Source organism: Anas acuta, chromosome 6 (assembly GCF_963932015.1).
Source record: "Anas acuta chromosome 6, bAnaAcu1.1, whole genome shotgun sequence".
NCBI classification, from domain to species: Eukaryota; Metazoa; Chordata; class Aves; order Anseriformes; family Anatidae; genus Anas; species Anas acuta.
In genome coordinates, this window is record NC_088984.1 from 20,624,659 (window position 1) to 20,642,018 (window position 17,360).

The following is a 17,360-nucleotide window of genomic DNA, read 5'->3' on the forward strand; positions in this document are numbered from 1 at the left end:
GTTCTCAATTTATTTTCTTTATAATCTCTGTTCTACCTCTTGCTTTCTCTGTGTAATCTAGGTTGTTATTTTGATGCTGATCCTACATGAGGTGGTCCTGCACTCTATTTCTGTGTCTATCCTGCATCCCGCTGTAATATTTAACCCTAGATTCTAGACACTCCAATAATAAGGATCTATTCCTCTTCTTTTGGTAATTATTCTACAAACTGACCCTGTGTTTTTGCATGCATTTAGTGTGCTTAAAAGTTTTTCCTGGACTTTTTCCCCTCCTCAAAATCATAATATTTCCTAACTTTATTTCCAATTTTCTTTTACATGTTGTTTCACAGTTTCTAAGTTGCAGTCCTGCTGTGCTAATAAGCAGCTCCTCTCCTTCCCAACTGTCAGCCTTCTTGTACTGCAACTTCTTGTTGTATTGCAATTTCTCTTAAACTATGGCATTGATGCCGCATTTAGTTTCCGTTTTTCAGCCCTTTCTTCCCTTTCATCAGGATAGTTCTACTTAAAATAATGGTTAATATAAACCCTAAAATAAATAAAATTTAAAAATTTACAGTTTTAATTGTACGTTGCAATGCTTTTTAAAGTCTTTTGTCATAAGTACAGCATATACCACTTCTGGTTCATGCTGGAGGTTTACTACTAACTACTCACAGATGTCAAGGATTCCAGTGAATTCACATTAGATAAAGCTAATGATGTAATTAAATTATTTAGGTACCCAAACCCAGAGACACTCCATGGAAATAAAGAGTGTAGATATCTTCAAAATGTTATTCATTGCCCTTTTCTTTGTCATTTCATTTCACTGCATGCTTGCTACTTTGTTTAGTATTTCTAGTATTTTTAATTAATGGTATAAAGTCCAATCTATGTAGATATTTTCCCCCCAGAATCATTTGTATGAGAGGCATTTCAAATATTTTGTAATGGTTATGGTTCACTGAGAAGTAGAAGTTGTTACAATTTCTTCTAGTTTTAACTGAATGCATCTCCCTCTGGCTCCCCACCCCTCTACAATAAAAGTGGATGAAACTTTTCATTCTGTAAAATTCCAAGCAGCTCAAATCATAGGAGTGGTGATTAGAGAAGGTGTTTTGAGAATGATTTTCTACTGCATGTTTAAATACATTCCTATTTAAATTAGGCATGTTCTCCTTTCAGTACCCCTATTCCTTCCCGGGGCTGTGCCAAATGGTGACTATAATAGTGAGAGCAAAGCCCTGTATAATTTCAAACTGTTGCAAATACTGCAAACATTGAAGCACCCCTGTGAGGTGCTGAGTGCTCTTTCTGCCCACTGGTTCAGTAAAAGTTGAAGGCATTCAGCTCTGAACTGTATGTAGAGCCAGGTGCCAGTCTGCGTTCCAAGCTCTGCAGAGTTTTTCTCTGATGCATAACTATGTTTTTCAGCTTTCAGGGGATATATTGTTCGTAAAAACTACTCAAGACTGAGAAACAGCACTGCCTATGCATCAGATCCTCAGCATATGAGCAGCTGCTCTACCTCTGATTTTGGCTGTGAAGAGCACTGGTGAGTTGAATCCTTTGTTGTCTGTTATCTACAGAAGTCATTTTCCACACAATAAAATCTGAAAGGAGCAGGCATGCCATCATGATTCAGCTGGCACTTGGGGAACTTGCCATTTTCTGAAGATGAGCACCTGTAGGTTAATCAGCCCCCCTACCAGCTTAGTCATCTCAGTGTTCTCCAAGAAAGTGAGGTTAGATTTATTTGCAGTTTGTCCTGGGTTGCTGTCCTGTTTCTATGGACTTCTCAGAAGTACACAGAATACCTCTGACTGCAGACAGACTTGTAAGTGCTCAGCATTTCAGAACTAATTGCAGCACATTACTAAATTCTCAGGAATTGAAAGGTGCCTTTTTGCATCTGTAAACCTTCTTGCAGACCTGCAGTGAGATAGGGAAAAGAGCTGTAAAAAGCAGTTGGCCGAGTCACTGGCAGAAAGCCTAAGCTTAACCATGGTGCCTTCCTCTTTGTAGAGGAAGGATGTTTTAAGTCTTCTTACCAAGGGAGTCATTCCAGACAAATGTTGCCCTGCGCCTTCTTGGGTAGAAGAGGGAACTGCTAGGTCTTTAGCTCTTGTCAAAGTCTCTCTCTCCAACAGTGGTCTAGGGAAGATGGTTGCATTTGCTGGAGAAATCCCTTTGATTAGCAGGTTTCAGTGACTAAGAGTTATGAGATCTCTCCTTATGTGGGATAGGCATCAGGAAATCTCAGTGCTTCTTCTAGTTCTTATTTCTGTTATTTTATATCATTTCTATACAGCATAAAAAGCCAGGTTCTGTTACACCTCTTCCAAGTTCTCTGAGGAAATCAGTAACTTATATTACAGTAGACTGTAATTATTCCATTATTCCATTCCAACTTTGGTTGATTTAGGTTGAATAACGTCTGCTAAATGCCTTGGTGCATTAAATGATTTTGTTCAGGTGTAACCACCTGCATCCTTCCAGGTTAATAATGTTCCAGAGTTTCTCTCCCTTGCAGTAGTCTGATTTCAGTTAAAAAATAAAAAATAAATAAATGTTCAGGCAGGTGGACAAGGACAAAAAAAATACATAAGTACAGTTTTTTGGTTATGTTATTCAGTGAAAAGAATGAGTATGCTGCAATTTACTGTCGTGGCTCTGTCCTTGGGTTTCCTCACTGCATACTGGAATAATGAGTTTTGTAATTCCAATTTTCTTTCATGTGTGCAGCTGCCTCTGTCTGTTAAGTACTTAAGAGAGGTGATCTTGTGATCTCCTTAGAACTACTGATGATTATTACATCAATACATCAATATGGATTACATAAATATTTGTTCTGCAATCTGCGATAACGGTATAAAGCAAGAGCTAATAATATATTACCAGTTCTTTTGGGCACCCCAAATTCCTATTATTTACAATGTAATTAAACATTTTGTCTTTTTAGTATTCTAGTTTTCACACAAACTTTTTTGAAGGCAGACGACCTCTTTAAACTTCTATTTCATCTGTTTTGTATGTAGTTAGCCAGGAATGGTTTTCTTCCCATTCTAAATTAGACTGTTTCTGGAATTCCTCATTGCTTTCCAGACGAATGTATTTTTCTGGATTAGCTAAATTTTGATTAAGTGTACATCCCTTGAGGCTCATGAACTTTTTACAGTCAGTAGCTGTTGAGGTGAATTTGGGCTCTGTGAAGATACAGACTTCTAAAGGTATTCAGTCAGTGAACTTACATTGAAATCAATGTCTAAATGCCCTTAAATATTTAGCTTGAAGGTGGCCATGTAAAATACATTGGCCATTCAGTTCGTGCACTCGCTTCTGATTGCTGTACATAATCAGACAGGTAATAAAACCTTCTTTTGCCTGGAATTGCTTAACTGCCACTACTGCTGGTAGTTCTCAGTTTAAAACCCAACAAATTTTGCAGTTCGTTTCCCTAATCCTGTAAATTTATCTGTGATGGCCTCAGGTTCCAGTGATTTCAGTGAGACTTGAAACTGCTGAGCATTTCACAGGTGATGTTCAGAATCTTAGGACTAAACCTTTTAACTTACTTCCCATAAAAAGACTTGCTTCTACAGGTAGCTGTTAGGGGCTGTTGTGTTTTAAGCATATGGCTGTTCAGTCCTACAGGAAACTTGTAGGAAACAGGAAGGCTGATGAATAATAGCACAGATGTTTAACACAGTAGCTTGTAATCTTTCCCTAGAGAAGGCAGCCTCACTGTGGCTTCACATACCATTGAATTGAAATGTATAATAATAAAATATTCTTTTGCATTTATTTTCCTGTAAGGAGTTTTGGAAAGTGAAGAATAAGCTGTAAAGTACTCAGGATCAGAAAGAAAACTTACATACAGATTTCTTCTGTTTTATGCACAGGAATATAGCAATACATTTAAATATACAACAAACAACCTGCTTCAAAGGTCTGATTATTGTAATGTATATTAAAGTATGAACAAAAATACATGGGCATGACAGTTAAGGCATTTGGAAAGTTATAGGCAAAGAGTGTTTATCTGTGATTCTCTGTTCGTCAGAAAGTATGTATCAGTTAAGTTCCAGAAATCAATCTATTTCTGACTGGTGGCCTGACTGATGAAGTAGAGTCTGATTACTGAATTTGTATCACTACCAAGTTAGTGATGGTTATAAGATTTTAGGAGGACTGGATTAGAATTAGAAGCAGTTTCATGGGCTATAATGAATCTCAAACTGAATGTTAGTCAGTGATGGCATGCTGCTCCAATAGTAGTAGCAATTAGAATACATACTACATCACCTGTGCATCAGAACATTTTCTCACCACTTTCAAGATCTCAGTTAATGCTGTATATTAGACTCCACACTTCAAGAAAATGAGGACATCCCTTGGTAACACAAATGATCCCAGATGCATATAATATTGTCTAAAGGGGGAGATTATAAGGGAGATTGAAGACTAAGGGTACATGTGGTAACATTTCTCTAGTCATGAGAAGCTGATGTAAAAAGGAATGGAACAAATTGTTCTCCACTGAGAATCAGGTGAGCTTGCATTGCAGTGAAGGAGAGCTAAGTTAAAACTAACAAATTCTCGTTAATGGTAAGATGAGTTAAGCCTTGTGTAGGTTACCTGGAAAGTTTTGACATCCCCATCACTGTAGCTTTTAAAAAAATAAGTTTAGACAAGCTTATAAAAAAAAAAAAAAAAGAAAGAAAAGAAAAGAAAAACAAAGTGTATCTGCTTTTACTCTGAAAATGGATTTGTTTTATATGACTTTCCAAAATTCTTTTATTATTCCTAAACACACTGACTTCCTGAAATGTAACATCTCTGTGCCAATGGGTTTGTAATTACAAGCCAACCACCACTTTTATAGCATCTTAACACTAGCAGCTATTGCTGCATCAATGTATGAAATAAGTATACAAATTGTTCTAGAGGAGTTCTCCTTGACTTGGAACAGCATTGTTGCCATGCCTTGAAAATGAACATCAGGTGGGGGAGAGAAACCCTCAGATGAATGCCATCAGGTCCTGGTGATTTAAAGCTTATGTCTTCTTCGCATTTCTCCATAATTTCCTGCTTGGATAATTTCAGTTTCTGTCAAGACTGCACTGTGCTTTCTTGTAGAAGCCATCTCTTGAATAGGAATTTTGATTTCTTTCCACAGCAAAAGCCGATATAAAAGCATTCTGCTTTCCTTTAATTGCTTCACTTTCCTACTTGTAATCACAGCAAACATTGAGGTGATTGCTTGTGATGGAAATAATTCAGAGAAACCCATTGCACTTGATTCTGCTGACTTATCAGCTTCTAACTACTGGGCAGTTCAAAACTTTGAATAGTTACTCGTGACTTATAAAGGTATAAGTGGAAATAGAATTTGGGCAGAATTTTTTAGTGTAATCTTTTTTTTTTTTTTCTCCCTCCTCATCCCTCTAGAAATTTTCATCTATCCATACTGAAATATTTTTTTTCTGTTTGGAAATATGTTATTCCTGCAAAATAAGCTTTATTCTTCCTAGTGGAATATCTGGGAGTATTTGTAACATTTTGAAAAGCATTTAAATGAGAAAAGTCCAAATTGCATTGACTTCTGAGTAGAGTTATACTTGCAATGTTCAGAATGACACCAAAAACACAGCTATCTTTTTCAGTGTAAATTAGTCTGCTCTAGCGTTTTATGCAGCTATGATTTGACTACTTTCAAAGGACAGTATGACTATACACTATACAGATGTGTAGACAGACCCTAGGAATCAGTGTTTCTTCTTTTGTCAACGTGTCTTGCTAATTCAGTGATCTATATAGTCTGTACATGAAGACTGAGGTGTTAGAGCTAAGTAGCTGAACATTCAGCAGCAAATTTCTGTTTTGCCTGACTGAAACCAGGTATGTGAACCTAGATCTCCTGTGTTCTTTCCAGGTAAGCTGACTGAATCTCATCTCCATGACCTAAACACTGTTTTCCTGCACATGTGGAAAGTAAAACTTTTTGGAAATGATAGAAAAAGCAGTTTTGTCAAAGATACCCGTACCTCAAAATCAACCTCAGATTCCACATTTGAAAATGTTAGCCACCATCACTAATTGGCTCGTGAGCTAGCTGCTGCTGAGCTGCCTCCCTGTTTATGTTTCGTTTTCGTAGGCATATAATACCAGACAGATTTTCAGAAGAGCTCAGAGCCAGATCTCAAGGTGCTCAGCATCTGCAGATGATGTCATGTTTTTAGAAGTGTTCCCTGTCAGTTTGACATCTGAAATGATGCCTGTCTTGCAGTAGTTGCTTGTCTTTTAGTAGTCTTGCTTCATTTCCTTTTGTGTGTTTTGTTTTGTTGGGGACAATTTACCGCCACCTCAAGCCCAGGACTGTTCCTCACCTGTACATGACTTATGGTAATGAATTCCTGATTAATGGTAAAATGTTTTAGAAAATCATTAGTGATGCATTCCTGAGCACCCTTGAAGGTTCTCTGTTCTGGAATTTGTCACGCAGAAATGTAGAGCTACCTGTCAAGTTTTCTGTTTGTTTGTTTGAGTAAAAGCTAGTAAGCATCAAATGCAAGCTTCTATCAGCAACAGCAGATTTTGTAGGAGGATGGAGTTTATTGTGCCATATGCTGCCTAACTTACAATTGTTCTAGTCAGAAACATGGTGCCATTGGATTCTGACAGAGAATCAAGGTCCTAAGGGCTTCAGAATTCCAGAGGCTGATTTTTGTTAACTTAAGGAGTACAGAAGGCAGGTTGCTGACCTGTACCTTCATGCTTTAAGCATTTGGACAACGTTCTAGCCCTGACAAAGTTAAAGTGTTGGCAAAACCATACTAAATTCTAGATTCTTTTAGAACGTATAGATTAGTTCAAGCTGCAGATTTAGATCCAGATCCAAAACACTCAAAATCTGAATATTAAATTTAGATCATGATTCATTCCTTTTTGGCATGGTGGTCCACTTACAACATAGTGATCCAACAGCAGATTTTCATTTAAGCATCCTCTGTAGCAGTATTTGAGGATTATTCATGATTTTTCTTTCATACTAGGTTTATTTTCTGCATTGGCGGGGGGAGCGAGGGTTTATGAATCATGTCAACAAATGCTTGAGTAATTTTGGGCAAGTTGTCTAAGTAATCCTGTTATATAGTTATCTAAACAATATATATACAAGAGAAATATCAAAAAAGAACTTTATGGACAATATGGTACATGCTGAAATGCAAGGTTGAATGTAATCCTAGACATCTTTTGTACTTTCCTTTTTACAGGAAAGTTTTTATAGAAGTATCTTTTGATACTTCTGGTATCTTTTTGATTCTACAGAATATCTACTACTACGGAATATCTTTTTTACAGAAGTATCTCAGAACAAAATTAGAAAGCTTTTTTTAAATGGATTCCTTAATCTTCTTTAGGAAAACACCATCAAATATAAATTAAGTTTGGACATTATGTTTCTCTTTGCTTTCTTAGTGTCAAAGAATAAAGGGGAAGAAAAATCCCCCAAACCTAACAAGCAAATCCAAACTTCATTCATAAAATTCCAGAAAAGTTGGATGCTTACTGTGCTCGTGAATGCTTCCTTTTGTTTCCACACCCCAAGATAGCTTCTTGACGACAATGATACTGTCTTTATTATTGTGATCAGTTTGTAGCAAATCAAGTCAGCCCCTTGAGCTTTCCTAAAACCTTCAGATAAAGTTAACCTAAGAGCTTAAACCCTATTGCAATATAAGGCTTGAAATATTTTAGCAAACTGGATACCCTAGAAAAAATATATCATCTAATACATATGCATGGTGATATACAGTTGTCAGATCCGATAGGTAACAGTCTGGAATGTTCCAAGACCTTCAGTAATGTCATTTTAATTTAAAGTATTTTTTTAAAGCTACATTTTAAAGGTAAAATGCACATGTGGCCAGACATTTTTACAGATTTCAATATGTTCTATTGTAACATGAGTCATTTATATTTAATGTAGCCAACTGAAACACAACTAGTGACAAAAATGAAATTTGAAGTAACACACGTATTTTTTGTTACTCATTAAAGCAGATTTTGTCCTTTATGTTTTCCCCTACCACTGTGCCTGAAAGGGCTGAAATGTGTTCAGTTTTAATAACTGAATAAGTTAAACCGAAAAAGCTTTCTGCCTTAAACAGCCTTTTCCCGTCTATGAAAAAAAAGCTACAGTATATGTCGTAAGCTGAAATCTATGACTGAAGCTTACATTTCTGATGTTTTTATCTGTAAGTAGAAGTACAACTGCTATTAATTGTATTTTCAGAAAGATTGTGAGGGAGGTGGTAAGTAATGATAAAATGACTGAGGCATGTTTTGACAAACAGAAAATCTTGCTTTTAAGCCCAGTTATAGGACCGTGAGCATATAAAATACTCTTTATGAACCTCAGTTGTTTTTTTGTTTTGTTTTGTTTTGTTTTGTTTTGTTTTTTAAATCTGGCAAATGGAATTGGTAGCATCTTTTGATGATAACATTTTTTGGAGCAAGCCTTTCTGGGTGGACTTCAGTATTGAAGAAATCCCTTGACTACAAAGGCCTAACAAGGATCAGAGCCTGCAGAAGGATTTTATGACACTTTGGTTAGCTTTAATGAGAGCAGGAGTTGGCCTCTAATATTTGTATGGTGACAAAACACGTAATGGTAAAATAATAAAAATGCAGACCAAGTTCATCTAAGAACTCTTACTCCTTGCTCTGTGCTTAATCCAAATGTCTAAAAATCACAAAGCCATGCATCTCTCCTCTTCCTCCTGTGTCACATGTTCTGAGTGCCCAAGTTTGATTTTTTTCTGTGAAAACAGCTTTTCACAGCCTCTGGAAGAAAAAAAATGTTTCATGTAAAATCTTGTCAAATTAATTTTAATAAATTACTCCAATTTCATAGAATTCTCATAAACTCATTTTACACGTATGCACAATTTTTTAATGTCAAATAGATTGCTCATAGCCAGTTACTGTGTTTAATAACATGCACTTCCTTACAGAAGGAAATGGGACTGGTCTGTGTTTTCTCTGAATTGATCATATGTGCATATTTAGAAATTAGGGATGGGGAAAAAAGGAAAAGCATCAAAAATGTGTGTGCCTGTAAGCCTTTTACAAGAGTGAAGAAATTACAGTATTTAAACTACATATTTTATTTTTCTTTGTTTTTAGGCAGCAAACCAATAACCAGTCTTCTCCTGTGGTGCCTGATTTTCTTGACAAACAAACAAAAAAGGTACTACTAAGTTTGTATTCTAAACCAACATTGCATTGTAACTTCAAATTCCTGAGTCCACAGTTCTGCAGTGTGTTCATGGCTGCTTGGCATAGCCAGCTGAACATGAAACCGTTAGTGATGTTTTGAAGTCTTTGAGACAAAAGCCTGCTTGCTAAGAACTTTAGTTCTGTAGAAAGACAGGGAGGTACAGCGAATAAGAGAATCAAAAGGCTGGAAATTTGCTGCTGAGAATAAATGCTAGCTGCTCCCTGAGGTGATTTGTCTGTGCACTTCACTTTCTACAGATGTTAGAGCCTCTTTTTTAGTAAGGACCTGAGGTTCTTTGGTAGCACTTTGATATCCTGCTCGAATTCAATATGTGAAATGGAGGAGTCGCTCTGTGACTTGGAGCACAGCATAGTCTTTGAAGTCTGATCCAATTTTTGCTGCTTACCATTTGATGTTGAAAGGATGAAATGGAGAAAATGTACAGTTTTTGCCAGTAACTCTGCTGAGCATATGTAAGATTAAAAAAACAAAATCCCTTGGATGATGTACTTAGAAATGTTAAGCAGATTAATACCTTCCTATAGCTTTTTTTTTTTTTTCTAAAGATACAAATTAACTATGAGAGGAAATCAGCATGCAGTGCATGCTATGATTTACCTGCATGAGGAGAGGGGATAAATAAGTTAAATGGTAAAAAGTAAACAAATGTTTGTGACGTGGATGCTAAGTCAGTGCTGCTGAAAGCCACAAGAATTTTGTGTAACCTTAATCTAGCATTAGTCATTTATTGGAGCTGTAAAAAATATGAAGTTGCTCTCTGTGATATCACAACTATAAGTTATTGTGGCATTTCTTGAATGCCTAAAACAGCTTTCTTTATTCCAGAAGGATTTGAATGAGATTTCTGCTTCTCCGTTTATTGTAAAAAAATCATTCAAAATGAATGACTCACAGTCAATTAGCCAATCCCAGGCAGCTGCAGACCATCAGTTGTCACGTCCCTTGAGATCCCCTAAAAAAGGAGGTAAGAAAAATACCAGTGTAACCATGATTTTTTGTTTACTATCTGTAAAATACATGTTGTCAGCATGTGAATTGCTTTATGTATTCATGAGGTCTTTTAACAATCCCTTGGAAGGCAGGAAACATAAAGGAACTAACTAACTTCTACATGTTTTCAAACTGGAAATATAAAAAAGCCTTAAATACCTGAATTACAGAGGCAGAAGTATAGAGATTTTTAAAAGACAGTTTCTACTAAAAATGTGGTTAATAATCTTGAAATACCTTTTTAATGAAATGAAATTGGCTTTTGAGAGCTTCAGCTTTCCTTTGCCTTCCAGCCTCAAAAGTGGAAGACAGTAATGAAATCTCTTATGTTTGGCAGAATGAAAGACAACTTGTTTGTTTACACTCACAATGATTCAGTCAGCAACACAGGAACATCTGCAATAATTCTAAAATCTGTGCAATGTGGTTTCTATTTTATTTGCTGACACGTTATTTTTGCCATGGTCAGCATCAGTTTAAAAACTTTTTAAGTATTATGACATTTTTTTGAGTTTTAGCTGATATGATTTTTATTCCAGGAAATAATACCTATCAAAATATTCTTCTATGTCACTGTAGTTATTTAGTGCTTGCAAAATCCCTGAATTTAATACTGTATCACAGAATACAGTCCACAATTTAAGATGAAGTAGATCAATAAGTGATACCTCTATCTATTGTCAACATATAAATGATAATACATGAACTTCCAGGTTACTATTAAAAATGAATTGTTCATAATCTTGCGTCATATGTAAGCATTTCTATTTATATATTTAATGAGACACCTTTCATCTTGTTAGTCTACAAATATTTATCTGAATACTTGGGACCTAATCCTGCAAATTAATGTGTTTAGGTTTTACAGAGTTCAGCTAAACAATTTACAAAATGAAGTTAAGAAGACAGATATATGTATGGAGACCCTTCTGTTATAGGAAATAATGTAAATTCAATGTTGTTAGTCTTTTACACAGGAATAATGTTTTCCACACTAAAAACAGAGTTGCACATAAACACAGCACTTTGAGAAATACATTATATTCTCTTCACTCATTTCATTCTGTATGGGTTTTTGAATCCATAGTGTGGGACTTCAGGGGATGTGTGCATTAGAATCTTAAATTATTGCATGTTAAACAATAAACCTGTCAAACAAAATATCTTCATTGCAGCAAACCTCTTGAGAAAGGCAGTCAAGGCCCAAATCTGTCATCCTTACTCTCAACGGGCATTGTATGTTATCCTGCAACTAGTCTTCTTGAAATCAGTGACATCGTATCTGAAGTAAAACAATTAGAGTAAAATTGGCAGAATTACACCCTTAGCAAGCATCTCATTCAGAGCCATTGCCAGTAATTCAGAGAGACTTCAGAAAATGTGAAGTGGTAGAAGAATACAAGTTGAAAAAAAGAGATAAAGACAAAATTCTTCTGAACGATTTAAGAAACATGTACACATAAAAGACTAAGCATTAAAGAATTTCTCAGTTAAGCATTAAGAAATTCAGATAGATGATCCTATAAACCAGCTTCCATGAATGACTGTTAAGGAGGTAAACCTGCTGAAGAATACCAACTTCTTTTTAAAATCACAGTTTGCATTCAGAAATTCAGATGCCCTACTCAATCTGTATTCAGTCTTTGTGCATGAGGTATACTTTTAAGCACAGAATATTTTTAGACCTGTTGTGAAAATGAAGTGAAATAGGAAATTTCAAACATTCCTTTTGGAATAAGAACATGTATACAATACATGGATTTTATAACATAGGACTCTACTACATAAGCTGTACTTCACAAAGCAAAAAGCTGTCCACTAGGTGGTCCAAAGAATGAGGAAACTGTTAGTTTTCATAATGAAACCTTACTCTGCAATGTTACACATTCATCTTGAATTCTTCTTAAGCTTCACTGCAGTCAGAACTATTCTGTCATTGTGCTGGTAGTGCTATGGACCTGGAGCACAGAGACAAACAGAAAAAAAGACTGTGATAGGGTTCTGTACTGGTCTGTGACGCAGTTCTGAAGCAGTGTTGATGTTTGCTGAAGAAGGGAGTCTTTGTATCTAGGCTTAAGCACAAAATGGAGGATAGGCAGCTCACTTGTCTTAAGGCCTCATTAGAGTGAAGCTCTAGTGCAATTGAAGGGAAACAGAATACAAAAGAGAGAAAATACTTTTTACAAGTTGACACATTTCTGTATTTATGAATGTATTTATTAAGTAGACTAATGCAGGACCTGGCTCTGCTCTGCTCAGAAATTTCTGCTAGGGTGCTGGGGAAGTGCTAGTAGCAAAGCCAAGGAGTCTATCCAGTGTCTTTGATGTGACACACTCTGCCTGTTGTTATCCTTTTTTGTTAGGATGGAAAGGGGAGTCCAGTCAATGCTAACAATCCTGAAATGCAACATTCTAGTCACAAAAAGTTTGTAGAAGAAGAATGAAAACAATACAGACATAATCTCCAGAGGCCAAGTAGCAATATTCTCTTAGAATAAGTAGTGAGAATGTTTGAAACAGTTAATGAGAAACAGTTGCTTCATAAGGAGCTGACCAGTGTAACTTTGACTCAAAAGTAAATACAACTGGTATTTTCCTAAATGAAAATGCAACAGGTTCATAAAAAGCTAACACTACCTCCACATTGACCAGAGGATGACATAACTCTTAATGCTAACACAGACATTTTAAACAAGTGAGAACATAAAAGTCTCTGGCCATGTTCACTTGTACGAGAACAGGATATGTCTGCTGATGACGTTTAAATTGTGTTTTGCACACTTTTATCTGCAGTGTTGAAAGTTTGAGAGGCGGAGAAGTTTGCCAGGGTTCTGAGATGTTCTGAATTATGCAATCTGCAGCATCCCCAGCCCCATTCTGAAGCTGAGGTAGTGAAACTTGTGCTGTAGTTGTAAAAGTCAGAATATGTAATATGCCCTTTGATTTTATATTTCTTAATCTTTCATACTTTCAAAACTATTGGAAATTAAGAGTTAGCATGTTTATTTTTAATTTTGCTCTTTTTTTTTTCCCCTCCTTTTCTGGTAAAGCAATCATCAAATGCAGTTTAGTGAATGTAGCTGAGCTGGGTTTGAAGAAACGTGAAGATAATCACTGTTTCTTGCACTGGTGGAGGACAAGTATACAAGTATATAATCAAATGTGCTAAGTTATTGCTTGACAGGGAAGAAGGCTGCTGCCCACCTTAGACAGTACTGTAGACAAGTTTAGTAAGGAGTGTTGTGTGCATGGGAGATTACTCCCCCAAAGTTTATTCTGTTGTTGTCATCACAGAGGTGATACTTACAGGTTCATCATCCTAAACAGGAAATTCATTATCAGTTCATTAGTTGCTAGAGCTTAATTTCAGTTTTAAACAAGTGATCAGCTTTCATTCTTTCAGGACCACAGTCTTGCTGAAACTTAGTCCATGAAACATTTTCAGAAAATATCCCCCTATTCCATCTTGTTTTTCTGAATTGTTTTGCTGTGTATTGTCTCTTTAAAGAAGATGAAGAGACAAATATTTCTGGGGAGGCAGAAGGGTTCTGTGTGATAGCCAAAGGTGTTGTGTTGTGTTGCCTTTGAAAGTCCTTTGTTGCTTTCCTTAATTTAAAATAAGTTGTCTAAATTAAAAATGCATCTACTTCTCTTTGTGTGTAAATACAAACCTTGATTTCTTCTGATAACTGACAGATCTGCCAGAGAGAAAATGCAATCCTTATTTATTGGGCACGATCAGATTTCCAAAGCAAGTAGAATCGGACTACTTGATCATGCAAATTCTTTTTCTGAAAGCACAAAAATTCTTCTGAGCAGAGCCCAAGGGATGAGGACACTTGTCGCCTCAGAATTGTTTGAAATGAATGAATGAATGTGACCATATGCGACATTTTTTAAGTCATTTTATAGACCAAAAACAAGATTGTGAAAACAGCAGTGCAAGGAAGAGGTGATTTTAAGAGTAATAACAAGATTACCTGCAGTGTTGGTCTCAAACAAGTAATGAGCCCTTCCACAGTACTTCTGCTCACAGGTAGGACACCAGTCCTAATGTTTTAAATTAAATTAAAATTAAAATTTTATTGTTTTAAATTGGGAAATAATTTAGCCTTAACTAAGATATTGTTAGCTATTCCAGTTAGCAAGCAGTTATTGTTTTAATTGTGCCAGCTATTTCTGATTAACAGAGGAGTTCATGCTGTGGTTAACCAAAGCCGTCCTTGTCTCTACCATGTGGTACCAAGTCCTAACTCATACTTGGTAACATGTTTTAAAAGCATAAGCATAACAACACCAGCAGTTGCTATAGCTGGTTACACTTTTGCAGTAATTTTAAGAGGCACTGGTGCAGTTGTTTCAGGAAATCCACTTAATCAACAAAATAAATTTCATAGAATTTATCTGCATTCTTAAGATAGTCAGGTAAATGTTTTCTTGAATCAGTGTTCATGAGATCTTAAACATGAAGAAACTAATTAAAAACGTGTTTAAGCGTTTTGCAAATATCTTGCTTAACATTACTAGTAAATTGATTTCAGATACTTTCTATTGTCATTTTTTTAACATTCTGTAAAGTAATGTTAAAGATCTGAATATAAATTTAAAGAGATATCTCAGAAAGTGAATGAAAATATATTTCCTTGGAAAGCCTTTAGAACTTGTTTGTACTGAGAAAAAAGACGTGCAGCTCATTATGGTATACTTGCGTATTGTTGAAGTTGTATTTACTGGAAATTGTATGTAATAATATTCACTAACATATAAACAATGATTCAGATATTCCATATTTTGCCTTTGCAGCAAAACAGTGTTAATATGCAGGCTATACCAATTATAGATACATGTGCGTTGTCTTTTATAGCTGTAGCAATACAGAGCTCAAAATGAATTACAGAATCACACCCAATTCAAGTGATTATACTCAGGTGACTGGTCTTTGCTTCAGAGTAGAATTTTCTTTGAGTCAGACTTTGTTACTGTAAATACTCTTTAAGCTGCCTCAGTCTCAGCTCTAGCATACGGTCTTGATTTGATGTCTTCCACTTGCACGTAAAATGTGCTTAAATATAGGGAATTTATCCTATTCTACATAGTAATTTAATGTTGTAGTATAATTTTAACTGTAATCTCCTGTAATTCCTATTTGTGCTTTGTTTTAAAAAAGATAACAGCAATGGCAATGCAATAGTCATTAGTAATTTGGTAGTGGGGTCACTTTTAATGCTTTGATTCATAGACAGACAATATTCCAGCCTGACCAGAATAGGTATTGTGATAAAGATCAGGCAATATTTCACACAAGAAGTGGTATCAAGACCTGTATGTCTTGCAACTAAGGAAGCCACTCTGTGCAACTGAGAGATCAGCCCAAGGCATTCAGCCATTTTTCTCTGTGTAACAGCTTCCTATTTGATTCCCTTACAGCCAATCTTCGTATCTACATGAAAACCAAAACCACTGTTCCGTAGTTGCCTAGACTTTCAACTAGTTGTCATTGGCAAATGATAAGATACTGGTACATAGATGTCATTAATTTCAGAATGATAGATTTTACGTGAAAGAATTTATAATCTATTTAGAATTATTTTGGGTCATACAATCATGAGTTTCATTTCATCATTTTTAAGCCCCCCACTGAGACTAATTTTACACTGAAGGAATGTAAATCATGAAAAACTTGACTGTAGTCAGTACTATCATAACAGTGAGTGGAATCGGGTCTCTTGGTTATAATAAACATGAAAAATTCCCTGGATATTTGGTATTTAGTGTTCTGGGGGATTATGAAGAGCATGGGACAGTCTGAACGTTACAAGAATCACTGAAGAAGCCAAAGTAGCATCATATAGTATGATCTGATGGCACTGAGCTTGTGTGACTATGTATGAGGACTATGAGATCTCCATAGTATTCTCCTATCATATACCACACTATAGCTGAGGAATTACTATTAGTCGTGTTGCAGCTGAAGCCTCAGGCAGAAGAGTTGCTAATGAGGTATGTTGTATAATGAATTTCCATTGAAAGGATCTTGCCACAGTAGTGTCTTGCTGCTTATGAGCCAAAATCTGACTGGCATGAGCCAGACAAAAAGTAGCTTCTTTTTCTTTTTTCCCCTTAAAGATCGAGTATCGGCAGTTTACTGACCTCTTCAACAGTAAGATGTATGCTGGGCTTTGGATGTAGTAAATAGAAATCACATTTGCAAGTCGCTCATTTTGCCTTTAAAAAGGGCATAAGCAAAAGTCATATGAAAGAAAGGATATTTTTAGGATGTCTCTTGAGAAAATAGGCTTGAAAATAAAGCTGTCTCAAAAAATCATTATTGTTTCTATCATTATTAGAAACTATAAAAATCCTTCCAGAGTAGTGAGGCTGCAATTTTTGCAGATAGATTTTGTTGGTGCAAGTAAGGCTATTATTGTGCACTGCACTGCTTATGGTGGAACCCTGGCCCCATGAGGGAACATCACCTGCCCATCCCATGGAAAGCCTGAGTTTCGTCTTTCTGCATTTCTACTGTGTAGGAGTCAGTTAGCTTCATTGGCCATTGGTGTGAGAATCACAGTACCTCTGTTGTAGTATTTCAGTCTCTCAATATGTAGTTCAAGTGTGGATTCAGAAAATCTGGCTCCAAAACTTAAATTTAGTCAGTTGAACTTCTCTCTGTCATATGCAGAGTTTTCAGCTATGACTTGTACTGATGACGTTTGTATTCTGAACTCACAGATGCTCTGTTAAACCTTTTTCTACTCATGATTTGCAGACTGCATTCTGCCGAAGTAACAGCACAACAAGTCTGAAAAGAAATTGTGCTGTTCCTAAGTTTCTCTTTGCTCCTGCTTCTTAATTGTTGTACTTTTTTTTTTTTTTTCCTCCAATAGACAAAGACACAAACAGTGACAAGTGATAAATACAAGCCTTGATTTGTTAAACACATGTTAGCTCTGTGTTTAGCCCTAGGCAGTGAATTTCATTATAGACTGGTTTACTTCTGGATTGGTTGTTGTGATTGCTTCCGTTGCAAAAAGATTTGACCTGCAGCCATGACTGATTAGTATCAAAGGTGAGCAATAAA

The 17,360-nt window shown here is 36.0% G+C and overlaps 1 protein-coding gene across 2 annotated transcripts in view; it reads left to right on the forward strand.

Moving 5' to 3' along the window:
- MYO3B (myosin IIIB) overlaps positions 1–17,360 on the forward strand; it is a 196,826-nt gene that overhangs the window by 145,475 nt on the left and 33,991 nt on the right. For both annotated transcript variants that reach the window (XM_068685651.1, XM_068685652.1), the window contains 3 exons: positions 1,417–1,537; positions 9,175–9,238; positions 10,115–10,253. In XM_068685651.1, the coding sequence (XP_068541752.1) occupies positions 1,417–1,537; positions 9,175–9,238; positions 10,115–10,253 (324 nt within the window). The remainder of the gene's footprint in view (positions 1–1,416; positions 1,538–9,174; positions 9,239–10,114; positions 10,254–17,360) is intronic.